Genomic DNA, 26,177 nt, shown 5'->3' with positions numbered 1-26,177 from the left:
CCCGAGCGATCTGGAAGTGGCACAAGGCCACCCTGGGCTGGTGAATAAGTGCATTGGGTTGGATCAACCATGTTGATGTATACATTTTAAATAATCAATTAAAAAGTGTTGTTGTACATGTTAATGTACAACAATTGTTATTTTTGGCAAGAATACAATCTTACAATTTCTCTAATACAAAAGTATAACTCCTATTTAATGTTTTTCTAAATGGAGGGGTATTTTCCTCTGAGCCCTACATTTCTGACCCATTCATTCTATAAAGATGTGCTGTTAATATGTTGGTGTATTTACCCTACTTGATCTATTGATTCCAGGTGCCTCTCACAGTAGATTATACCTGAGAGTACAGTACAAAACACCACACCTGACTGAGTGAATCTGAATGAAGCTTTAACACCTTATAGCCTATACTGATTTAATACAACCTCCTAGGACACAGGTCCTTTTGAGCATTGCGTTTGTTAACATGACAAGATACAGACCTTTGGCTGGAATAGTGATCAAACGTACTTTATCTTCCTCCCGGTACAGGGACACATATTCATTACCTCAATATGAGCAGAAACTAGTAGAAAAACAACAATGATGGCTCCTGTGAAAAAGTGCAGGTTTCAGTATCTAACTAATTGCACCACAGCCACGGATAACAGTCCTCCAGAAACCAGAGGTACACAGTCAAACACCAAGTGTTGTGCAAAAACAATCAACAGAATGAAACCATTGTCTCGAGCCATGGAAATACTTCCTTTACACAAAGGACCTTCTCGGAACAAGGAACAAGTATGATAGTCTCTGTCATGAGGAAGAATTACTTTTATGGAAGCCACAACATGGCTTTCTAGACAGTAATTACTTCCGAGCAGACTGACAGCAGACAGACCTTGGTTTTGAAATATAGAACTCTTGATGATTATGCGTGCCCCTGGTTTACCTCAGAGGGCTGTGCCAGTTTCTCTCTGCTTCCAACACTGTTCTCAACTTGGACAACAGGATTCGATTTTTCAAAAGAAAGCCAAACCAAAAGGTCGGGAGGGTAAAGATTTTTTTCAAACAGGTCTGATATTATCAGGCCTGACTCACGTTGTGATGAGGGCACTGAGTTCGTTGATTACAAGGTGAAGATACCAACGGCGAGTTTGTCGTGACACAGACTCAGATATCTGGATTATAACAATCACACATGGCTATCCAACCCATGGTTAGATAGCCTAAACTGCTGGTTAAGTACAAGGGCAACATGGTATTTTGTCTAAGCCTGCAAAAATGAAGGCTTGAACTGTGCTTGAAACCTTAACTTCAGTAGGAATGTCTTTGCCATTTGTAAATGGGTTTGCTATTGTAGGGACACACACACACACACACACACACACACACACACAAACACGCACAAACACATACACACACAAATACGCACACAATCAGATCATCATCTTCATCTTTATTTTATATTGAATTGGTTTGGTTGATCATTTCTTTAAGGTTAAGACAAAATGTGTGGCATTTTGTTTTATCCTTCACTCACCTTAACGTTAACCTTCACACATTTTGTCTTAACACACTCAATCACTCAACTTAGATTCCCAATACAGCGGTTAACCCCCCCGAGGCTGTCCCAATACCCTCATGCTTCTCAATCTCCCTAACAGCTTTGCGAATAGTTCAAATAGTTTTCCGCCATCTTATCTTCAAGTCAAAGTCAGCTCTCTGGCCGAGCAGATTGTCAAGCAGTGGCCGGGGGTACAGGAAAAAGTCCCTGCTCTCTTCCAGGTCCTGCGCCTCTGAAATGAGGGTGGCCAGGGCTTGCTCTATGACTGGAGACTCACAGGCCCGATGCCGTACACCATGACTCACGTTCCTCATGGCTTCAATGACTAACAGACCGTCACTGGCTGTTGGCTGCGCAGCCCCGCCAACACCACTCAACACACTGGCTGCACCTCTTTCAGGGCCCACGTCATTATTATTATCCATCTGTTTTGGACCTGTTTGCCCCGTAACCTCATTGGATCCTCCGCTAAAAGCTGCCGCTTGGTTCGCTGCGGTGGTTGAGTTATGCCCGTCGGGGCCGGTCCCGTTGAGGTCATTCATTGGGCAGGCCAGGCTGACGTTACCCATCGTCGCCCCCACGCAGACGGCTACCCCTGCTCCCTCTGTCTCACTCGGTTCCTTCCGGGTCCCGTGGTCGGTGAGGCGCTGGAACGTCGTAGCCGCCGGTGTTCGCTCGCCTGGCTGGGCCGCGTTGGGTTTGTATGTGCCTGAAGGCGGGGTTTCCCGGATGTTTCGGCGGAGGTAGGATGCGTAGTCCTGCACCAGCTGGGCGAAAGCCGTCCTGTAAGAGAGGCGCAGGGACTCGGCCGAGCCAAGAGGCACCGATTTCAGTCTCACCTAGTGAGGCGATCAGAGAAAAAGATAGGGGAACGTTTAGCTAGTGCTAGCTTGTTAGTGGAGCTGATATGAATATGATCACAGGCTCAATGGCTTTCAATGGTCGATAATAAGGAAGTCAACGATAAGATACGATGCTGGAAGTCATGCCCTGTTTATATGACAAACCTCCCATTGATAAATCTGAAAGCGAATACATTCACACACTTCTACAAGGTATTTGAAAGCATAGGCCTGACATACTCTATAACACGTGTATGTGTATGTATATATATATTACTTAAGGTGTTTTGTTTCAGTCAACCCGGGAACATTTCCCTATTCCCCTGTGTATTCTCCCTCTCGCCCCATCGGGCCACTGGGGAGACGCAATCAACCTCAATCCCCTCGTCCCCCTGGTGGCCTCGGTTCCTGACCTGGTGGATCCTCATGTGCATGTGGACGGCGGCGCCAGCAAGCCACTGCCTCATGGCCTCGGAGCCCATCCTCTTCTTGTTGGTCATCCTCTCGTAGTGGTCGATCAGCTCCAGCTTCAGCCAGTTGTCGTAGAGCTCTGTGGTCTCGGCCATGCCCTCAGGGTCGTTGGCCACGCCGGGGATCAGACGCAGGTAGCTGTGGATCATCCGGCCGATCCTGGAGGAGCGCCGGATCCCAAATAGGCACCCGGTCGCCCCCTGCTGCTTCGGGACCTTGGGAGGAATGGTAAATGGACTGCATTTATATAGCGCTTTCATCCAAAGCGCTTTCATCCAAAACACTTTACAATTATTGCCTGACATTCACACATGTAGTGCGTTCATGCAAACATTCACACACCGACGGCGGAGTCAACCATGCAAGGCGTCGGCCAGCTCGTCGGGATCAGTTAGGGTGAGGTGTCTTGCTCATTGATGCATGTTCAACTTTGACGTATTGGTGGCGCTATAGCCACACAGAGTTGCCTACACAGTATCACCACTTGGACCCAAGTGATGGGTGGTCTGCTGTACAATTATTACAAACAAAATTATAACATTATCAGGTTCTGCGATATAAAATAATGTAATTACCTCCCGTTAATGTAACACTTTATTACATTATTGGTACATAGATTATTACGTTATTGGGAATCGGCTTTATTACATTATCCGAAAGTTATCACATTATCTGGTTTCATAAAATTTGAATGGACTCAAGTGCAGATCCTTATTACTTTATTGGGGTTATTACATTATCGGGAATTTATTACAATATCAGATTCTACATAGGGTGACCAGATCCCAATTCACCAGATGTGGGGCAAAGACTACGTTTGTGTGGGACAATATAGGACAATGTGAGACAATGTGGGATACCAATGCATCAAGGTAGTCTAAAAGAACTTTAAAAAATAATAATTTTCTATTCTACCTTAGAATACCTGCTTATAACATTAGTTTGCTTTGCCATCTGGTTGATTCAGTAGCATATAACAGCCTGCAAATAAAAACGTAACAACTTATTTAAATGCAACTTTCCTGTATGCATAGACTGGGATGCCTCCTTTTGAACAACACTTTTCTTGTGAGGCTCACAATGTCTGTGTCGTTTCACGTTGTATTTACCTCCCCCGTGTGAAACGGAAAAATTACTCAAGCAAACTTCACACAAAACTTTCCCAGACTCGCCATGCACTGGTTTCACCCAGGGCTAGACAGTTTCCAGTCTTTATTGTAGCTGCATTTCCTCTTCTTAGCCGTACGGGTCGTGCTTTCCTCCATGTGTACTGCATGACATTCTGACCTGATTTGCATTGTTTCATGTTGGTGGGCTTGCCCTTGACCTGGGTCTGTCGATTGTCATTATCAAACAGCCCGCCCGCTCCCTGATGATAGCCATCAATGCTGTCTCCTCCGCAAACAGCAATTTCATAAATGCCAGATTATAAAACAAGCATTTCAAAAATCTAGTCTGACCGTCAATAACACGCGTGACATTCTAGAGTCATGCATTTAGACTTACTGGCAGACTGTGGTCATGAACAAAACAAAGGATCTTATTGTGGATTAGAAAACAGCCTCCGCAGAATTCTAAACAGGTTTGATACACATTGGTGTGTTATGGGGGCAAAAAAGTCTCAAGATAAGACAACGCACCCATCTACCCAAGTCATACTCAAGTATGACATCCAAATTATATATCATGAGCTTCCCCCACAGCCCCTTTGAGTCGTCGAAGAAAGCAAATGGTTGAAAGTAGATTCAGAAGAAGCATCCACCTTTGCCAGTAGAAACTTCTACAACAGTATCCCTGTCTCACCCTAAAGTCGTCCCCCACCTTTTTGGCCACGAGGTCAAAGAGCACGGAGAGGGCCAGGGCGACCACGCCCACTCCTCCGTGGCGGACCCTGGTGCTGCCACCCAGCTCCCCGCTCACGTTGTGGCGGAAGGAGGCCAGCTGCTCCGGCGTCATGCCCCTCTGCAGCGAGGCGTACTGGTGCAGCAGGGACGCACGCGACTCCATGGACAGGAAGGCGGTGAGGACGGGGTCCAGGGAGATGTCTGGAACCACACCGGCATCCCTGGCCACGGAGAACAGCTGCTGGACGGTGGTCTGGGAGGGGAGACAGAGGCTGGTCGCACCGACGGACGGCAGGGTCATGGCGGCGCCGAATTATTATTTTTAATTTTGTGTCCGCTGAAAGGTGAAGTTTTCTCCAGTTGCTCCCACTCGCCCTATCCTCGTCTTTGGTCTATGTCTTCATCAGCGGCCTTTGTTTGCAATTTGATGATGATTCTTGATGATGAGTCCTTCGTCTATATGACTATACTCTTTCTAATTCGGTCCCGGTGTTGTAAGCGTTGTGAGGTTTCCTGACCCCAAAAAGAGGCAGGTCTTGTTTGAACGGTGTGCTGCAGAGTCAATATTTGAGGATTGTGATGCGTTTCTCTTGGCTGGTAAGATAGATTAAGGGAAAATGGGACACTGCGTAAACTTTTTCTTGTATTCATGATTTAGGTCTCAAAATAAAGATGTGATTTTTATAACTTTATAATAATTTTGAAATGTGTCATCAAGAATGAAAACTTTTATTGTTCAACTATACACTTTTTTCATATCACACTCACACCTGGTGGCATAATATCAGGATAATGTGTTGGATCTGCAAACTGTCCCTTTAAGTCTGATGGCTTTTAATTAAACAATATATCCTGGATAACACTAAGCAAAAGTGCATTGTTGTTGTTATTTTACCATGGTTCTCTCATGCAGACACCCAGTTGCATGGCATGCATATCTTAGTGACAGAACCAGTTAACCAGTAATTTGCTGAGCTTCTTTGTTGAAGACACACACCCACAACCACACACATACCGACACACCCCGCACACACCTTCAAAAAGGTCAGATCATCAACGACAACAAGTCAAAAGTCAGTGTCTGTTCAGCCTTGAGGACAATTGCTTAAGCAGTAGCTCTAAATAACACCGTGGGGGGGGGGGTGCTTCACAGGTACAGGGTTGAAGATTGAAGTTGGGTTGAACAGATTAACCAAGATGCTGAGTTACTGGGCTAGAATTTGCATTGGACTGACAATGATGCTTCAAGCAACGAATGGACAAACTGGTGAGTTTAAATGACCTATCACAATAATAAGCACAATATAATTAATCAAATTTTGGTGATCCAGGAGTTGCGTTCGACTTGTCCAGTAGCTCAAAATTAAAGGAATAATTCCCATAACAATGTACAATTCTGAAATCTGTTTATTGTTCTCACTCTTGAAAAATTCATTTAGTCCATTTGGTAATCATTATTGAAGATTGAAGATCTCAATTATTATTGAAGATTGAAAACCTCAATATCGGGCTTCTAGAGTGCTACGATATCTATTGAACTCAATCCCGAAAAGCAACACACGGATCAGCGTCCACAGGTACACCCCCAGCGTAGCGCGTAGCTTGGACATAGCTCGGAGTCGGACATCATAAACCGCCAACTCTGCTCTCTCCTATGCCACGCTATTCTTCAGGTATAACACCTGACCCATCTGGACCACCGGAGGTTACCAGTGGTAGCTCAATGACTTCTTCTACCAACGTGTCGTCAAATACATCAGCTGCACCTTCATTAGGTAATGTTATTATTTACAACTTTACATGTATTAGCCAGAAATGTAACATTTTGAAGGATGAAACCGGAAAAACCTTGAACCCAATAGATGAACACTGAACACAATTCAATGAGAACTTTCTCCATATTCAGTGACAACATCTACAACATCATCTCCTCCTTTGACGATCAGTCCAAACCAAACAAATGCTTCTACAAATGGTTCAAAGACAACAGCTGCTCCTTCATTAGGTAATGATATTCTTTTACACCTAGCAGCCAAAATTAAACAATTTGAAGGATGAAACAGGAAAAACCTTGAAACCAATGGATGAAAACTGAACACAATTTAATGAAAAACTTTCTCCATATTCAGTGACCAACTCTACAACATCATTTTCTCGTTTGACTATCAGTCCCAGCCGAACAAATGCTTCTACAAATGGGTCGCTGAACACAACAGCTGCACCGTCATTAAGTAATGTTATACGTACAACTTTACATGTAGTAGCCAGAAATTGAACAATGTGAAGGATGAAACAGTAAGAACTTTGGAACCAATGGAAAACACTGAACACAATTTAATGGGAACTTTCTCCGTATTCAGTGACCAACTCTACAACTACAACTGGTTTGACAAACATCACGGCAATAGCAGGGAATACATTTAGTAAGTGGTTGTTTTTTTATTGCATAACTTCATAGTAACCAGAAACTGTATACTTTGAAGGGGATATATGTGCACGCAGGTATTTACCAATGCGCATGCACGTGTACGCACGCACAAGCGCGCACGCACACACGCACGCACACACACACGCACGCACACACACACACACACACACACACACACACACACACACACACACACACACACACACACACACACACACACTTATTCCTGGACGAAGAGTGGCCATAATACTAATAATTGACTTTCCTTGTGCTGCAAGCCAACATCTCAAAGAGGAGTCAAAGAGGAATGAGGAAGCTGGTCCTGTATTGTTTTATCTCCGCTAATCCTGTTAAGAGTTATCTAATTGTTTTACGTGAAACCATGGCTACCATTCACGTGACCCCACATGTATAGGCTCATCACTTAGCTCTTAAAGTACTTTGACTCTACTTCTTTCCTTTCACATACTTTATGTCTATGGTGGCACGGTGCCAAATAATAAATATATAAATATATATAGAATATTATAATTAAATATAATATTTATTATGCTATGTCTTGCTGGTAAAATCGGTGTGAAGTCTATAGTCCGTAGTGTATGGTTGCCACATTCTACCAAGTATAGTGGCCCATTGATATCAAGGTATCGCTTTGCTGTTTGTATTCAACACATCAAATACAAACGGCATACACGGGGCACTGGAATCATTGGTTCAGGTGTAAAGGTCTATTCATTTTTTCATCTTATACATCTAAAATATATAAAATGAAATAGGTATATATAAATTGGAATATAAACTTATTTTTCATGTTTCCATTTGTATCCACTCTTCTCTCCCATCCTCTCCTAGCAACAAACGGCACAAACACAACTCTCACTACGGTCTCTCCAGAAACCGTCCCCACAACTCCACCAGGTACCACAACTATCTCAAAGGGATAGCTCATCCATGTTCAAACTTATTTTCGCTTTTTTAGGGATTCACAAAATCTACAACATCTACAAAAATATACGACATCATTTTCTCCTTTGACTATAGGTCCCAGCCAAACAAATGCTTCTGCAAATGGGTCGCTGAACACAACAGCTGCACCTTCATTAGGTAATGATATTCCTTTACACTTAGTAGCCAAAATTAAACAATTTTAAGGATGAAACAGGAAAAACCTTGAAACCAATGGATGAAAACTGAACACAATTTAATGAAAAACTTTCTCCATATTCAGTGACCAACTCTACAAAATCCTTTTCTCGTTTGACTATCAGTCCCAGCCGAACAAATGCTTCTACAAATGGGTCGCTGAACACAACAGCTGCACCGTCATTAAGTAATGTTATACTTACAACTTTACATGTAGTAGCCAGAAATTGAACAATGTGAAGGATGAAACAGTAAGAACTTTGGAACCAATGGAAAACATTGAACACAATTTAATGAGAACTTTCTCTGTATTCAGTGACCAACTCTACAACTACAACTAGTTTGACAAACATCACGGCAATAGCAGGGAATACGTTTAGTAAGTGGTTGTTTTTTTATTGCATCAATTCATAGTTACCAGAAACTGTGTACTTTGAAGGAGATATATGTGCACGCAGGTATTTACCAATGCGCATGCACGTGTACACACACACACACACGCGCACGCACGCACGCACGCACGCACACACACACACACACACACACACACACACACACACTAACACACACACACACACACACACTAACACACACACACACACACACTAACACACACACACACACACACACACACACACACACACACACACACACACACACACACACACACACACACACACACACACACACACACACACACACACACACACACACACACACACACACTTATTCCTGGACGAAGAGTGGCCATGATACTAATCATTTACTTTCCGTGTGCTGCAAGCCAGCATCTCAAAGAGGAGTCAAAGAGGAATGATGAAGCTGGTCCTGCATTGTTTTATCTGGCATGCTTTCTGAAACGAATGCGAAAGCATTTCACATATACAAGGTTGAAGGGTTTTTCAAAAGTTTTTTATTGCTTCGTTGTGTTTGTTGACAACACATTATCTCTGCTAAACCTGATAAGAGTCATCTAATTGTTTTACGTGGTATATAGACTTATCACTTAGCTCTCAAAGTACGGTGACTCTATTTCTTTCCTATCATATACTTTATGTCTATGGTGGGACCGTGACAAATAATAATACAATATTATATTTAAATATAATATTTATTTTGCTATGTCTTGCTGGTAAAATCGGTGTGAAGTCTATAGTCCGTAGTGTATGGTGGCCGCATTCTACCAAGTATAGTGCCCCATTGATATAAATGTATCGCTTTGCTGTTTGTATTCAACACATCAAATAGCCTACAAACGGCATACGGGGCACTGGAATCAATGGTTCAGGTGTAAAGGTCTATTCATTTTGGATGCCTATATGTTGATTTCAAACAATAGGAATCCCAGCACGGCCTAAATAATTTAAATTGATTGTGAAGCAATTGTGTCCTCTGCTGGAAGGTTGCGCCAGCGATCCCCCGTTGTGCTGCTTGGGGTTGGATAGCAGCTGCTTTAGGGGCTGCTACTGTGACGTGGCTTGTCTTCGGTTAGGCGACTGCTGCAGTGACTTCAACGCCACTTGCATAACAGGTAAAACGTCGTTTTAATTGTACAAGACAGACATTTATGTTACATTCATAGAAATGTCTGTTGTGTCCCGGGTGGGATGGAACCGTAGACCTAAGATATTTCACACATCGGTGTGGAAAAGGTGCCACTTAGTGGAGCCCTTTTTCAAATTAAGTATAACCAAGTACAACCCTGTGATTATTTGCCAGTTTTCTGATCAAATTCGACTTACATTTTGGCCAACAGATGTAACAAACACGATTGGGCGAATAATACTGTCTAATACATTCTACCTCATATTAAAGGTGCAGTAGGTATGATTCAAGTGTTGTAAAGTGAGTAAGTGGTGAAGAGAGGGGAAGACAGAAGGGTGACGGTTATGCCATTTCTGTCAAATAACACTCAATTAGCAGCATTAAATGTTTTTCCTTATTTTTCCCAGGATTCCCTACAAGTCAGCCTAATTTGACCAACACAACCTCAACCAACGAAACAACTTTCCCTATATTTTCATTTTCAGGTATTATATACAATTGTTTTAATTTTTATTTCAAACCTTTAATTCAATAATACATATTAAGTTATATAGCAAGTTATATTTTAACTTGCAAATCTATGATAATTGGATAATAAATAATTTATATTTGTAATAGAGGGGAAAGTAAATACAATAATCATTAGCCATTAATGAACAAAAATATAGCATTTTTTGTGCACGTTTAATTATGTACTTCTAATTATTTAATTAGGTTTATTATCATATATCTGCTGATATTCAATAGATCTGTGAAATTGTAAGATGTATACTAGTTCTGTCGAAGCATAGCAAGAAGGGCAGTCATTATTCCCAATGGATATAAAGCTTTGTCCTGATTTCCTTGTAACTTTGCGTTTGTTCTCTTCAGGGAGCTGTTCTGCAAACTCTTCCATGTGTTGCTCAGGCGAAAATCCATCTTGTTTCAATGGTTGCTTCTGTGACGAATCATGTGCTTCACGACCGATCCCTGACTGCTGCCCAGACTACAACGTCACCTGCATGAACGGTAAGCTGCTATTATTTAACCAAGAATATTTTTTTGATAAATTGAATTAATATAGCTAACATCAAACCTCAAATCAATGGGTATATTAACATTAAAATAATCGGCCCGGCTCGGCTCAATCTTAACCCGGTCCGACCCAGGTCACTCTGTTAAGTCCCTTTACAACAGTTGCTTTATACGAATTCAGACCTGACCCTCGTTATTTTAGCTTACGAGCGGGATTAAGGTCTCTCTGGTCAACACAAAACAAGGATGTATCTTTTGCCTTTGGATTAACAAAACCCCTTTTACGTCTCTGCCTTGTCACCCTCTATATACGTCGGTCACAATCAACCATTGCTTGTAATATTCGCCACTTACCGTGAGGGGATCAGCTGAGGGGATCAGCTGGGAGAGCGTCGTTCTGCTTTGCCTTTGTCGAGGAGTCGACAGGGAAAAGGACTCGAACGATTGAGATAACCTACTACAAATGTAGTCAGGTAGATTTATTTTTAGGTCCAATAAACACAATAACTTTTACAACTGAGTATAGATTTGAAAAGAACAGACAATAAAAGAACAGGATAGATGCAAGATGGACAAGATTAAATAAAGAGTAGATTTTAACCAAACTATACTAAATCTAAGGCGGGGATCCTAATTGAGCCTTTCCCGATGGAGAGTAGGCAGCGCACAACACCACACCAGTTGGTACCATAAGACATAAGAAGAACACCCAAGCACTCAGGCTCTCCTTGCAGATCTCTCTGCTTAACTCTTTTTGGTAACAAAAGCACTTTTGTTATACGTTTCCATGTACTTTCCCTTATTTTGCCCGAGGGGCAACACAAGAAGCTTGAAATCATGCAAATGTTATCACAAATTATCACATGTCGAGTGTTGAAAAGGGACACACGTTCTTTGTATTCCTCTACTGTTTCTCCACGAGGAGATATGTTTAAGCATTCAATTTACTACATAAAAAGGGTATATAAAGTAAACAGTTGGCTCTATGATAAGACATTTTAAGGCACACAATTTACTACATAAGAATATATAAAGTAAGCAATTCACTTTATCATAAGATATATAAGGCACACAAGAAGATATAAAGTAAGCAATTCACTTTATCATAAGATATATAAGGCACACAAGAAGATATAAAGTAAGCAATTCACTTTATCATGAGATATATAAGGCACACATGTATATGTACGGTGAACTTGTTGACAGCATGGTGTCACAGCATGATTCTGGAGTGATTCCGGAACGGCTAGGTGCATCAATGTAGTGAGTCCTATCGGGACACACGTCATCCTCCCATGCACCTATGCCGTACCAGTGTATGTGCATATGTGTACTCGTGTGTGGGTGTGTGTATGTGTAGTTGTGTGTGCGTGAGTGTTTGTGTGCCAAGGCCAGCGGGGTCCAAATACATCCGAAGTCGGAGCCCAACCCCATATGTAAGGGGCTTGGGGTTGTTCAAAGTAGATGTTGTGTTGTCCATCGCTGCTTTCCAGGATACAGAACCTCTTCCTTGTGGGGAGATGATAAAACAGCTTCCGGGACAGGCGTATGATGCCCAGGGCTGGATTCCCCCTGGTGTCCTCCGGGGTGGAGGCGACAAGGGTGGAGTACGGCATCAGTGGGTCCGCTTCTCTGATGGAGATAAGGGGCCAGATGTGTTGGTAGTCCTCCTTTAGCTGGGGCCACCCTCGGGGTCCCAGCCGGAGACCGCAGACGTGGTTAAAGGTCCATTCTGGGTTCTTCAACTTGTGGTTGTTCGTCCTAAACCACTTTCCCTCCTGGATCTGGAACAGCTGGTTCTTGCCTGCTCCTGGACCCCGGAAGAATACCTTGGAGGGAAGGTGGGCGCCTTCCCTCCGAGTCTGTTGGGAGTGTTCTGGTCGTTGAGCAGAGAGGGGCCTAGTGTGGCCCCGTCCGGGGGCCCCAACCCCCGTCAGGGGTGGAGGCTGCGTGGGAGTTGTGTCTCTTGGTACCGCACGAGTCCTGAAGTTGGGTCCTCCTTGGGCATGAGTGTTAGGTGCGGGAGAGAGAGATCTTTGGCTGCTCATCCCCCTAGCTTGTCTAGGTCTCGTCTGGTGGTTACCCCGTCCCCTCGTTAGGTCATAAGGCTCCCTTCTTGTGTGGGGAGCTTGGGACACCCGGTTTAAGACCCACCCATCTAGTTCGTGGCCCCTGGGGATATTCGCAGGACATTGATAGATCATTACTTCTCTGGGTGCTAGTCCTTGGTCAGCTGGGGGGTTCCTTTGGCTATAAATGGGGGACCAGGGTGAGGGCAACACCCTGGCTCCCTTGTTTTTACCATCTATTACTATTCTGTCTCCTGGGTCGCATCGATATTTAGTATATGGGTATCTACCTAGATTTGCCCAGTGACAACCCTCCTCGCCTGGAAAATGACAGTCATTGTCCCTAGGCGAGGAGCCTTCAGTCTCTATGTTAAACGTTGACCCTCCTTTCGTCTGAGTGGGCTTATTTATGTGTACTTGTGTACACATAAATATGTTAAACGTTGACCCTCCTTTCGTCTGAGTGGGCTTATTTATGTTGGTCTGTTGTTAAGAAAATCATGTGATATAGGCCACCCTACTTTATGCATCGGGCCTCCCATTCTCCTTGTCATGGGATGATGGTTTGCTACAGGAATGTTTTACGAGCTGCCCAAGGCCTATCTTGATCACATAGTATATGACCCCTAAGCATAGAAGGCCCAGTAAGCCATACCCACACCATATCAATAGGGTCTTTAAGGGCCAAACCCATCCTCCTATGGTGTATATTATGCTCTGTGTGACGTCACCTGCTGTTGTCAGGGCAGCTCCACCAATGTTTAATGTATTTGCAATGACACCTTTAATTACAGCCCCCACCGTTGGCGGACATATTTGTACTTTTTTCTAGCCATATTTGCCCAATGATTGATGACCCCTGGCACAGTATTGGAACAATATACTCCTTCTTGTTCTCTGATATCGTTTACCCATCTATTTCCTCTGGGAGCCGTGTCCTGCGTGGCTTTCGAGCCTTTACTCCCCAATAGATCTGATGCTATGTAATGACTAGTATAACCGTCCTCCCCACAATATTTAGTCATCCTTCCCCCATGCATGAGGAATAGAGGGTCAAGCGAAGGGTACGCATCACTGTCCTGTACTATGTTGGGGTATCGGGGGGTGGGGCTCGCATGGGGTGTCGGGCTGAGTGCCGCATAATACCCGTGTTTGGGTACTGCTGCATAGGACTGAACACCCATCCACCAGGTATAGGGGGCTTGTTTTTTTTTTACATTCTTTCCATTTTTCCTTGACCACGCCATAGTGCTATCTATGGGAATCCTCTTATTCCTGTGAACAAAAATAGAATCGTTAGTTATCGTTACAGATCTCTTTTCGAAGGCTTTTTCCCACTCTCTTCCTGCTCCGGTCCATCTATGGGCTACTGTGTAGTGTAACTTAGCATAATAGCAATAGTAGTCCAGGGGGTTATAATGGCTTTTAGCCCGGGAGTAGAACCCATGTTTCAGGCCTACCATCCTGATTTCTGTAAGTCCAACACTTTGGGTGTGATCACAGGGATCCACCCACAGCCAGTAATCAAGTTGGGTGTCCTCCCCTGCTGAGTGGCTCGAGGCTTGGATGTGAGGTAGAGTGATTGCTGATCGTATAGGGCTTGAGGCATTGATTTCCCCCGTCATCAGTGCGGCCATTTGATATTGCATAAATGCCCCACAGATCTTTCCCACATCTGAGAGGTCTCGAGCGGTGGCCTTTTTAGTGGCCTTTAATGCTTGTAAATTCCACAGGCGTCCTCCTCCCACGGCGGGGTAACTCCTGATTCCCGGGGTGTACGTACATGCTCCTATGATGTTTTTTATGGAACTGAAATAACTCGAGTTGATGTCTTTACCCTGTCTATCCAGGTCTCCTTCACGGTTACCTTTGCAACCGGTATGGTTGTTGCCCGAATCTTGACCTAGGGTCTCATTCATGGCTAAAGTAAAGCTGTCTAACCATATTGTGATACCTATGTTTTTATTGGAGTGGTTAAACCATTGCGAAATATTAGGATTTCCCATATTGGGCATTTTTATAGAAAACTCATAGTGTTTATTATCGTATGATTTTTCCTCTGTGGCGTCCTGTTGGAGGTCATTTAGGCCGCAGGCTTCCGTAGGGGGGTAATAATAATCCCCCTTGTCATACCACCTTTTTATCTGCCCCAGGTACCAGTCTCTCCCTCTGTGTGCTTTATCTCCCCTCATTATCCTTTTACACCCGTCTTGGGTATGCGTATGATACCATTTCCCTTTCCCGTGAGTCGACCACAGTGTCCATCTCCAGAAAAGTTCTGAGGGGTCTATCTTTTCTTCCGTTGACGCACAGTGTTTACATGACCCTGTGCATCCTCTCCCTAAGTCAACTGTGGGAGGAGTGTTGTGTCGTTTGTGGAATTGAGCTATCACATTCTACAGCTGCCTATGGTGCCCAAATCCTACTGATGAGGCTTTTAGGTAATTGCTCCCAGCGGGGGGTTTACCTTTCTCCTCTGTTTTGAACCATTTGTGAGTCCTACAGACCGTGTTGGTTCCATTTTGTTTCCAACAAGTACAATTGGACATTCTAAAGTAGCCTTCGCTCTTCTGACCATCATCCGTCCAGGTGAATCTTCCTTGGGTTCTGGAGCAGGTCAGGGTGATGTTCGTCTTCACTATACATATGTATATTAGGTCTATAGTATCGAACCCCGGGGGTTTGAGGTTTGTTTTCTTCTTAACACAATTTGCCTGTAGATGTTCATATTCTAAGTGGGGTTCTTGTATGTCGGGAGTGGGCAGTTTGTTTAGGGCTTGGCATATGTCTGTATGACCTTTACAGGCTACATTACTACAGTTCAACGGGAGAGTTTGGGAATTTTGCTTCTTCCTTATAGGTTACTCTTTGGGTTTTTTATTACTTAGGGTATTCCTTGCGGATACCTTAGGGGTCGGATTCTGATTCCAGCAGGTTGAGGTGTGGTTGGAACATTCTGGTGTCGTTAGGGCCAGCCATCTCTCCAACCATGCCATCTCTGGATCGTTTGTCCTCCTCTCTGGCCTCAGGGTTATCTCCTCCATTCGTATCTGGGTGACCTCTGTATGAGTTACTTCTCTGAGGTCATCATAATGCCACTCGTAACTGGAGTAGCGTTGGGCTATTGTTGCAAATCCCAGAAATACACAGCCCAATAGTATTGAGCCTAATAGTAGTTGTTTCCCGTAATGCATCCTTATTTTATTAAGTTTCGCGTTTCCTAAATTGGGTTTGTTACTATGGTCTTCGTGTCGAGGGTCTCCCTCCCCCGGGTCTGATGGTCTCTCCATGTTGTTTAGGGCCTAGAAGAGACAGAAGGATATCGTAAATCGATTTATTCTGCTACTGGTTCGTCGGGGGTGAAGCTCACTCGTTTGGACCTTGTGACTTGGGTCGTTAAGCCTTCATATACATATATATATATATTTAAGCAATAGATCACGCCAGGCTGTGGTATGTGCTCATTATACCACTGTTAAGGGGCGTTGTCCGGCCCCGACGCGCAGCGGAGGGCCGGCGACCCCCTTCAAAGTGGTATAATGAGCACATGCCACTGACTGAAGTGATCTATTGCTTTTATACAACGGTTACTATTATGGCGAAACGAAAGTCATAGACACACTACATTTAAAAAGAAACCAAGAAAGTCAAAATAGCCGTTTAATTAAAGAATACAAAAAAGTAGTCCCTCCTAGCTGCCGCTATGCATCGACGGTCGCTATGCAACACACTTTAGCGTCCCTCCAAGAGAAGGCTCCAATAGAGCGGTTCGCCGGCAATTTATCCTGTGGAGCAGTTCACTCGCCGTGTGCCTAAGCTTTCGTTAGTCTCTCCATCGCCTTGCTCACTCCCGGAGTAACAACATTTACACGCTCTCCATCATCCAACATATGTTTTACTTTGTAACTGTTTCTACTTCCAGGCGCGGAGTGATATGCAAACTTTCAAAAAATGATTGGGCGTCATAGCAGTTATGTATACGCTCATTATACAACAGTTGGGAACCAATCAGATCGCTGGATTTAGGTCCCCCGTTGTATAAATATATATATACATATATATATATATAAGATGAAATAGAAATATATAAATTGGAATATAAACTTATCTTTCATGTTTCCATTTGTATCCACTCTTCTCTCCCATCCTCTCCTAGCAACAAACGGCACAAACACAACTCTCACTACGGCCTCTCCAGAAACCGTCCCCACAACTCCACCAGGTAACACAACTATCTCAAAGGGATAGCTTATCCATGTTCAAACTTATTTTCGCGTTTTAGATGTAGGCATCCACAAAATTAATTGCCAATTGATACACTAGCAACAATTTGGACATTTGATCACAAAAAAGCGTATCCGCAATCATATTCGGTGCATTGTAGGATCGTCAAGGAATTTGTAATGGAATAAATTTGCTATCATAACCAAGAGAGAAAAATGTCTATCAATAGATATTTCCCTCTTTCGTTCCTATTGTTATCTTACCATACCCCTGTATTTTACGTCATTCTGACCCTGCTTTACGTTCACTACAAGTGCACGATCAACACAGAAACAAACATGGAGGAGCGTAAAGCAGAACCGATGTCCCTGCAACAGTCGATTCGAAATTCGTCCGTCCGTAGGCTACCGAACGATGTCTCTCCGGGACGACCCTTATACCCCCGTCCGGTTTCAGCGTTGTTATGGATGTTACTCAATACATCCTCTAGAGCAGGGGTCTTCAATTAAAATTGAACAAGGTCCAGTTACTAAAAATTCCTTACAAGAAAGGTCCGAACCTCTAACGTACCATGTCCTAATAGCCTACTTTTGTCAAATACAATCAACACGGCATATTTCCTTATAATTTCAGATGTATTTATTTTCAATTTCCAAGTAGCCTATGAAAAACAAGTTAGACAAAGTAACGCATATTAACCTTTCAAGTAAACAAAACAGGGACATGAGGCCTGCATTTCAAGTAAACATAAAAAGTGCATAAGGCCTACATGTCAAGTAAGCAGAACAGGAACACTAGGCCTACACTCCAAATGAAGACAAAGTGCATTAGGCCTTCATTTCAAGTAAGCAAAACAGGTACCCCATCTGTAGAGACTGAGACAACCTTTGTTAGATCAATCCCCCTCTTTGACAGCATCTCCTTAATAGCCTCATAAATATCTTCTCGTCTTGTGTGTGTCTCAAGTGGTGTTAGACCCAACAGGTCCTCACAGATCTCTTTCTTGTCTTAATGTAAAAATCGCACATCAACCAAAAGCTGGGCATTATCCGTTATATCTGAAGACTCATCGATGGCTAAGGATGGGGCACTCTGAACAGCCGCATCAAGCTGTGACAGTGCGTCTTCTGATAACATTTCTGATTTTCTGGTTGTCGTTGCAGCTGACATTGGGATTCGCTTTATTTTTTCGCACAATTCATCCCTTAGTTTACCTTCAAGTAACGTCTTGGCAGCGGCGTTCAAGCACTCCTTCACAATAGCCGCGTCACCGAAAGTTTTTTTATGTTGCCCCAAAACCCATGCAATCTTAAGTGAGCATTCATTTGCACGTTGCTGGCCTGTAAATGAGTGTGTGAAGACTCGCGTAGACCTCTCATACTGAGCTCTCAGCTCGGATATTTTCCACGCTCTTACTTCTGACTTCTGGGAATACTTTTTCTCTAAGGATCTGTGTTTGGTTTTCATGGTAAACTTTCCTAATTTTCGAGCAAGCCATTTTATCATTCCAAATCGCTCTTCCGGTAAACAAACGCTTTGATTGGCTATTTTTTGAGTGACGCTATTACGCACATGCCGTGACAGACGGAGGGAGGGGAGGAGTTTGGTGAGGGAGAGATTGCGTTTTGCTATTTTTATGCTGTACTACGGACCATTCTGCCTTTAAATTTGTATTTCAGTGAGAAATGTCTTTATTAACATAATCATGCTTTGTATAGTGAAATCAAAAATAAATAAATGATAATAATCATAAAAAAATAAATTGGTCATGGGTCCGGATAGGGCCGTCACTTGGACCGGACCCGGACCGCGATCCGCCGTTTGGTGATGCCTGCTCTAGAGGGCAGTGACTGTCCTGTCACAATTTACCGTCATCGACAATCGCCAACATGGCATCTGTAGAGGAGATGATTTTGCTTTGTGTCATCCGAAATCTGCAAAAAAAGGTGCAAAAAGTGTAGGCCTAGGCGGCGGTGGCATGTGACACCCCTCACCAACCCGCAGATTCTCTCCTCAAAATATTGCGCCATTTTTAAATGACCAGTTACAACTCATTGCCAAAGCAGGGGAAAGATAAAATAAAAAGGTCAGGTTGGCCTATATAGTATAATATAAGTATAAAATGTTAAATTCAATACGTATATTGTCGCTTTTTTGAAGAAAGTAGTCCAATCCGGGTCGCTTTTAACTCACTTTATTTGCTAAAGTATTTCGGTATGGTAACTATGGAGCAAAAGGGAGGGAATTGTATCTAACACGCGTGGAGAGAAATACTGAAGATCTAAGTCGAGCCCCGGGCTTAGGCCCGGGTCTCTCTGCGGGTCCGCCTATGTCTCTGGCCTCCAATCTCACTCCCGCGCTGGTTAGGGTCAAGTGGGCGTGGCCTATGTGAAGTAGGCGTGGCCAGTGTGAAGTATTGGCTCCGCCCTCCTCACCAGTCTAAATGTGCTGCCATCTGTGGCTGGAGTAGTTATTGCAGCTTGTGTGTTCGATCCTGCTTCCTAGTGGCTATGTGGGGGCAGCTTATATGCTTAAAATACATAACAATATACAGGTATTATACTACTCTCTCTATTTTTGCGAATGGTTGGACTTCTGACTTTATACTGCTGCCTCGATTTCCGTTGGTATTGCTCCGTTTCTCCCGGAGCACTACGGATTCGTAAACTCAGAGGCAACCCACTGACGGACGAAACGACCTCTGCCGAGACCGGACGAGAGGGTTCCTTTCCGTATTTACCTTAGGGGGTGAATGGGCCTGGCAGACCAGGGTCAAAAGATGCTATCTTTTGAAAGAAAGAAAGAGTTGAAAGAGTCTTTAGTGTCCAGATATGTGAAGCTCGTTCTGGACCGTTGATTTCGATTATCATGCTTCTCATTATATCTCAAACAGTGGGTTCACATACACGTTAACAGACCTGTGGACGTGCCAAGTTACGCCAAGTACTAACTTGTTAATTGGATGTCTGTTAAAACCAAGTGTTTTTATATTTGCTTTTGATATTTTATAATGATAAAATTGTGCAAATAGTGCAGCATATTATTCGGTCTATATGCTGCACTATTTGAGCATTTGGTACTTATTACACTTATTACACATTACTTCTCAATGCCGTGGAACGCTCCGTTCACTTGCATGGGCCCTTCACAACTTCCGGAAGTGAATTATATTTGATAATTCACTGTTGCTAAGTTAATTGACCGCTGTCAAGGAAAACAAAGGATTTTTTGCCTCTAATGACGTCTTTGGTATCCTTCTGCAAGTAGTCCGGTAACTTGTCAACCCAAGCGTCTTCGGTTGCTAAGCGACGTCAACGTCTTTGGCAGATTATTTCTCTGCTGATCAACACTACGAATGCTGGTAACAAATAAATTGTAAAAAGACACACCATGTGAAGTAGCCGTGTAATAAGTGGGATAATGTATATAACATCGCCGGTCATTTTCAAAAATAAGCGATTTATTTTTTCCCTGATAATGACCGGCGTTGTATACATTATCCCTTCCATATATTTTAATAGAATCCACAGAAAATGCACTATATTGCGATACATATCCTTATTGAGGTTTGCAATTACCCATACCGTGATAGAATATTTAATCCATATCGCAAAGGCCTACCAGAACTCAAAGCACACTCAATCAACCCTACTGTGCGTTGACATCAAACATATAATATTTTGAAAGCTGCATACTGGTATATCCTACATTGTTGACCTCAAATAACTGGACTGTAAGAGTAAATGATAATCTTCGCTTCTATTGACCTTGTTGTGTCTTTGAATCCTTTCAGATCCTCTGAAGTTGATCTTTGCCCTGTCCGTTTCTTTTCTGGCTCCAGCCAGTTACAGTAATTCGACGATACAGGCGGCTGTTGAACAGGTATAAAACATGTGTGTGTGTGTGTGTGTGTGTGTGTATGTGTGTGTGTGTGTGTGTGTGTGTGTGTGCGCATGCGTGTGTGTTTTTGGATGCTTCATCAAATACAATATTTTGTGATACCTAAATAGAACATTTTTATGTATTTGCCGACATTTCTATTTAGTGCATCTTGGGTTGTGCATCTTAATGCACAACCCAAGTGAGATGACTGATCGAACCACACCTCTTATGCGCCTCTCTTCTGCTAGTATGCTTTTACATTATCTAACAGCAAGGCTGTTACACACAGAACATTTTTCCTTGACCTCACAGTTTCTTCACAGTGTTTTCAGAAAAATATATCAGTGGTTTGTTCAAGCAGGAACATACCTGCTTTAGTAATTTCACGGTATATGATAGTAAATTTTCCTAACTCCACTATCTAAAAATGGATATATTTTTTATTTGATATGTGTTCAATTTGTTTCATACCTATCTAATTGTATTTTCTCTTTGTTCATTTGTTGCAGGCTATAAGGGCACTTATTGAGACCACGGGTAGTGACCTTTCCTACAAGGTCCTCAAGATTAAAATCAAATAAGAACCAAAAATAAAACTTTACTCATTCATTTATAGTACTGGTATTTTGGTCAATGGCCACGTTTTACAGTATGCCCACACAAGGCCCCACATATTGGATATGGATGTATTGTTCAAACACAGTAGCCTAGGCCTGCCTCATAACTATGAACAACTACCAACAGCTAATAAACTCCTCTCAGGACCCCCATGACATTTGTTAGAACCGCTGATCCATAAACAATGTTAGTGCTTATGGAAAGTGCAAGGAGTTGCTTGCGCAAATACCATTTACCTACTTGAAGACTTTTAAGGATTACTCTGTAGAATGGATGGTTTGAGGTTATTTCACAACTGGACCTTTTCATATATTTAACAATAAATGATTAATTAGAATTTGCCACCAGTAATAGCAGCTGAGTTGGAACAAAATATGCTTTATACAGAGACTGCTGTCATTGTGTAAATTATATGTATCATGTTGCAAGGAAATATTATAGCTGTAATGGGCTCTGCTCCATTAAATTTTGATGATTGTGTTGTCGGAAATATCGAAATAGTGTCCTGCAGATGTGCAGAGGCAGCCGTGGTCAACTTGAAACAGATTTTATCACCACGCATTTCACTGATTAATATTGACTGACTGATTATGCCATTTCTAACAAAATACAATCAAATAATAGTTATTATATCATACATACAGCACTTTTAAAAGTGGCACTTTCCACATGAAAGACTTCCGAATTTCCGAGTGATTTCATGATGGGAAGGAACTAAATTCATTTGCCTTGTCATTACAACTACATTAAAAATGTTCAAAAATATTCAATAGGCTTAAACCGCGGCTTAGCATTGACGTACACGCCTATCTGTGTGCAGGAATATGTGTGTGAAGCAAGTTTACCCGTTCAATTAATATTACAATTTAATTAGTGAAGCCTAGGGCTAATATTTGACGATAGTGGACCATATCACTCACTTGTTAACATGTCACATGTTCTCGCGCAAAAACGTGTGTCATGCATTGCCTACTAGCACCTGCCTTTGCGTCTGAAATAATAAGGGTGTTGTGATGTCACTTTAATTGACCTCTTGACTCCAGCGGCTGTATTTATAGGCTACTACAGCCTGCCATGAATCATGTACATAACATGTCCCTGACCAGCGTGCTGCATGTTCGTGTATCAAAAAGGGGCGGTGCCAGGGGAGAGAAACGTGAATACATTGATTGACATGATGCGCGCACCAGGACATTATCTCGATTACAGTAGAATAGCATTCTGGATTTGAATAAAGAACAACGACCTGATTTAAACGTGGGCTATAGGATGTCAGGCGGTCATAATACGAGGCAAAAGCCACCATTTTTTTTAAACATGAATAAAGAGTCCATTTTCTAAGGATGCGTCGAGCTGGTTGTTGGCTGTCCTATCAGGATGGCTCGAGCACCCCGCACATTGTGTCCGGCGCACGAGGATGAACACGCAACTGTTTTGCACGAGCTACATTTCTGGCCGCCGATCGGAATGTAATTACAGTCCGGTTATTCAAAGTAACGAGGGCATTTTTGTCGGAATCTCCGGATCGCACAGCAAGGCATCCATTCTCTCTCCTTCTATCTCTGGTGAGGTAAGGTGTACAGTAGGATCATGTTCGCATCGTCAACCAGAGTGTGCCCATCTTGGATGTAGCCTGGGCTGAATTAGATAAACAAAGCACAACACAGGCTGCGATGCCTGAGCTTTATTAGGAGTCGGTTTCACTGATCTGCATCTGCAAATGCATGTGCATTCAAAAAATATATGAATGTAGGCCTACATTAGAATGGCTTGAATAAATGTTTGTTCTTAATGACATTTCTCGACCTGGAATATTCTCTGCCTGAGCAACAATCATTGTGCGTCCATGTTGTCTGTGTTATTTGAATATTATAATAGAACGTAGGCCTAATACAAATACATATTTGAAGGTGTAAATAAAACATCACACGTGCTTTGGACGTGAGAAGAGGTAGGCTTTTCAATGCGAGATAGGTTTCCGGCACAGCGGCCACGAAATAAAATGATCCGCAGACTAATACGTATAATTAAGGGATAGGATAATTAACACACGCAGACGCACCCGAACACAAGCAGGCCAATAAAGACAAAAGACAGACAGACAGATACAAAAACACACACACACACACGCACGCACGCACGCACACACACACACACACACACACACACACACACACACACACACACACACACACACACACACACACACACACACACACACACACACACACACACACACACACACACACACACATTTTTATGGGTAGGCCTATGCGTCCATGTAATGTATGTATGTCCTGGTAAATAACTAACCTTCCCTGAGAAATGTTGAAAGTTAAAGGTCTTTAAAAAAATTACAAATCTTTAAAAAAGAAAACATTTACTGGATTTGTCTGCTTTTTATTATTATGCATTTCAAGGGTGAAGAGTTACCAACAAACCAGATGTTTGACACAGAGTATACGGTAGTGGGTCAGAGTGGGAGACGTTGCCAATGCTGAGACGTAGTACCAAATTTGTATATGTCTTTCTTACTTAAAAAATAAACATTCTCAGATGTGGTTTGTGTGTGGCTCCATTCATAACAACTTTGAGAATTGCCTCAAGCAAACGTAACCACCTTATACATAGTTTCCCAGTCTTTTTTTGTAGCTACATTTATTTTTCTCTGTAGTAGATTCCATCATATTCTGCCTAAATATGCATAGCTGGCGACTTTGTTTGGCGTAGCGTAGCATAAAGCAAAGACAGTGACAGCTTACCTGCACTTGATCCACGTGTGCACAGTTTGACTGACATATAACCAAGCCCTATGATGAGAGCTTTCCCTGCTTTCTGCGCAGCCATTGGATCAGAGCCAGGTTTGAGAAATTCATCTGTCCTGCAGTGGTTTGACCTTTGCAGATTAGCGCCAATCACAATGTGGGCCATCGTCTCAATATGTAGGATGCGTGACATAGGATAAATGCTCAGCAGTCCCTCATGAAAGGAGACCCCTGGTCAAGCTACACCCCTCCTTGAGAAGGATCCCAGACCTGGTTACACTGCTCTATTCTCTACCAGCTTTACTGTGTCTTCCACGGATAATATACACAGATACATGTAGTAGTTAAAAGCGAGGAATCACACATTAAGGCATGAACATTCAACAAATCTCAGGACTTGCTCAAAATAATTATGGCTTACACCTATGGTGAACCCTAAATGGTATTTGTGTGTGTCTGTGTGTGTGTGTGTGTTTGTGCGTAAAGTGTTTGTGTAGGTGTGTGTATAGACAATAGCATTTAACAATGGCATTTAGACAAGCCCTTTGTAATGTTATGCTATGTCCCATATATACACAGGATCAACATGAAAAGATCAACTCACAAAATATCCTGCTCAATTAAGTGGCCGTAAAATAGCACGTTGGTGTTGTTTTAAGGAAATAATGTAATTCTGCTAGAGCAAACTTCAAATAACTGCTCCTGAGTTCTGACACACAAACAGTGTCTTTCATATTGTGCAAAGTGAAATAAATAGTGTTTTTGTTTTGTTTTGTGTATGTACGGAGTCTGGAGGAGTGGTTATTAACGTTGCACATAACTCCATGCAGAAGAATGGTGGCAGTCAGCTCAGATATGGACCTCAGCTAAATCTAAGCAGAGAGGGGTAAATGGAAAAATAAGAAGGAATGAACACAGCGCAGCGATAACATGATGAATATACACACATTTGTGCACAACACAATGTTGATCCTCTTGAGAATCAATATTTTCCTTCAAGTTCAACCTAGAGTCCACAAGGCTGTACTCCAAGTGTTCCAACCTGCTGTGTCAGGCAGTGATGCAGTGCGATGTTATTAATGTATCTAACTACATTGAGAAGGACACATGACGGTGTAGGAATCGCTGTGTTATTAGCATGGAGCTCCAATTGTCATGCACTCTGCTCACTTACCTCCTTCCTCGCTGTCCGCCACAGGAGCCTGAGGGGCCGCACCAGGATCGTCTATCTGCCTGCGTACCCCCAGCCCCGCCCCAGCTATGGGTCCCCATTCCCCTGTCCTGTGCCTCCTTTCCCTGCTCCTCCTGCTGTGGAGCCTGAGCCAGGGCCACGGCACCATCTCCTGCCCGGCTAACTGCAGATGCTACAGCCTGACTGTGGAGTGTGGGTCCATGGGCATCCGGGACGTCCCGAAACACGTCCCGCCCACCACACAGGTAGCAGAGGCCTGGGACGGCCCCGAGGCCACATGCGTGTGCACACTGTGTGTAGAAAGTAGAGCTAATCGTGGTCACGGTATCAGAATTGATTATTGATCTTTGGAATCTCCAAAGTTATATTTATATAATAAGAGTCACCTTGTATTTGTGATTGCTATGGCTCCTCTGCACTATTGATTGATTCAGTCCCACTGGTAAATTGCTTTGGATGAAAGCTCTTGCAAAGAAAATGAACAGATCGCATAAAGCAAAGGGACATAAAAACGGTTAAATAAATGCTAAAGTCCATGTTATGAGTCGGGTGTAATGAACAAACAAATGATTGGAGGACGGGCCCACCTGT

The 26,177-nt window shown here is 43.0% G+C and overlaps 3 protein-coding genes across 4 annotated transcripts in view; 2 read left to right on the top strand and 1 right to left on the bottom strand.

Annotated features, from left to right (window-relative positions):
• Positions 1–1,421: 1,421 nt before the first annotated feature.
• LOC115555822 (uncharacterized) lies at positions 1,422–5,044 on the bottom strand. 2 transcript variants are annotated; one of them, XM_030372853.1, is made up of 3 exons: positions 4,666–5,044; positions 2,805–3,077; positions 1,422–2,388 (listed from the first exon to the last, which is right to left on the bottom strand). In XM_030372853.1, exons 1-3 carry the CDS (start codon positions 5,005–5,007, stop codon positions 1,663–1,665), a joined length of 1,341 nt encoding a protein of 446 aa, XP_030228713.1. In that variant the 5' UTR covers positions 5,008–5,044; the 3' UTR covers positions 1,422–1,662. The 2 variants fall into 2 exon arrangements, with proteins under 2 accessions (XP_030228713.1, XP_030228714.1); XM_030372854.1 differs by having other exon boundaries at positions 4,684–5,044.
• On the top strand, positions 4,627–21,775 carry LOC115555823 (mucin-5AC). Its single transcript, XM_030372855.1, has 16 exons — positions 4,627–5,050; positions 5,860–5,973; positions 6,380–6,481; positions 6,613–6,711; positions 6,836–6,937; positions 7,067–7,129; positions 7,987–8,052; positions 8,176–8,238; positions 8,363–8,464; positions 8,594–8,656; positions 9,680–9,808; positions 10,230–10,307; positions 10,693–10,830; positions 17,062–17,127; positions 20,923–21,011; positions 21,521–21,775. The coding sequence occupies exons 2-16, from the start codon at positions 5,904–5,906 to the stop codon at positions 21,590–21,592; spliced, it is 1,302 nt and encodes a 433-aa protein (XP_030228715.1). The 5' UTR covers positions 4,627–5,050; positions 5,860–5,903; the 3' UTR covers positions 21,593–21,775.
• A 1,272-nt stretch (positions 21,776–23,047) lies between these two features.
• Positions 23,048–26,177, top strand: part of LOC115555824 (leucine-rich repeat-containing protein 24) — a 15,343-nt gene continuing 12,213 nt past the window's right edge. The window contains exons 1-2 of the mRNA XM_030372856.1: positions 23,048–23,199; positions 25,593–25,831. Coding sequence (XP_030228716.1) covers positions 25,655–25,831 — 177 coding nt within the window. The 5' untranslated portion in view covers positions 23,048–23,199; positions 25,593–25,654. The remainder of the gene's footprint in view (positions 23,200–25,592; positions 25,832–26,177) is intronic.

The sequence above is a fragment of the Gadus morhua genome, chromosome 12, assembly GCF_902167405.1.
Source record: "Gadus morhua chromosome 12, gadMor3.0, whole genome shotgun sequence".
Taxonomy (NCBI): domain Eukaryota; kingdom Metazoa; phylum Chordata; class Actinopteri; order Gadiformes; family Gadidae; genus Gadus; species Gadus morhua.
The sequence above is the reverse complement of the archived record's forward strand: the minus strand, read 5'-3'. Positions and strand labels throughout refer to the sequence as shown.

Coding starts and splice junctions, on each gene's coding strand:
- LOC115555822 (XM_030372853.1), bottom strand. CDS start 5,007: ATGACCCTGCCGTCCGTCGGTGCGACCAGCCTCTGTCTCCCCTCCCAG. Junction 3,078..4,665: donor AGGTGGGGGACGACTTTAGG/GTGAGACAGGGA, acceptor ATTCCTCCCAAG/GTCCCGAAGCAGCAGGGGGC. Junction 2,389..2,804: donor TGCACATGAGGATCCACCAG/GTCAGGAACCGA, acceptor TCGCCTCACTAG/GTGAGACTGAAATCGGTGCC.
- LOC115555823 (XM_030372855.1), top strand. CDS start 5,904: ATGCTGAGTTACTGGGCTAGAATTTGCATTGGACTGACAATGATGCTT. Junction 6,482..6,612: donor ATCAGCTGCACCTTCATTAG/GTAATGTTATTA, acceptor CTCCATATTCAG/TGACAACATCTACAACATCA. Junction 10,308..10,692: donor CCCTATATTTTCATTTTCAG/GTATTATATACA, acceptor TGTTCTCTTCAG/GGAGCTGTTCTGCAAACTCT.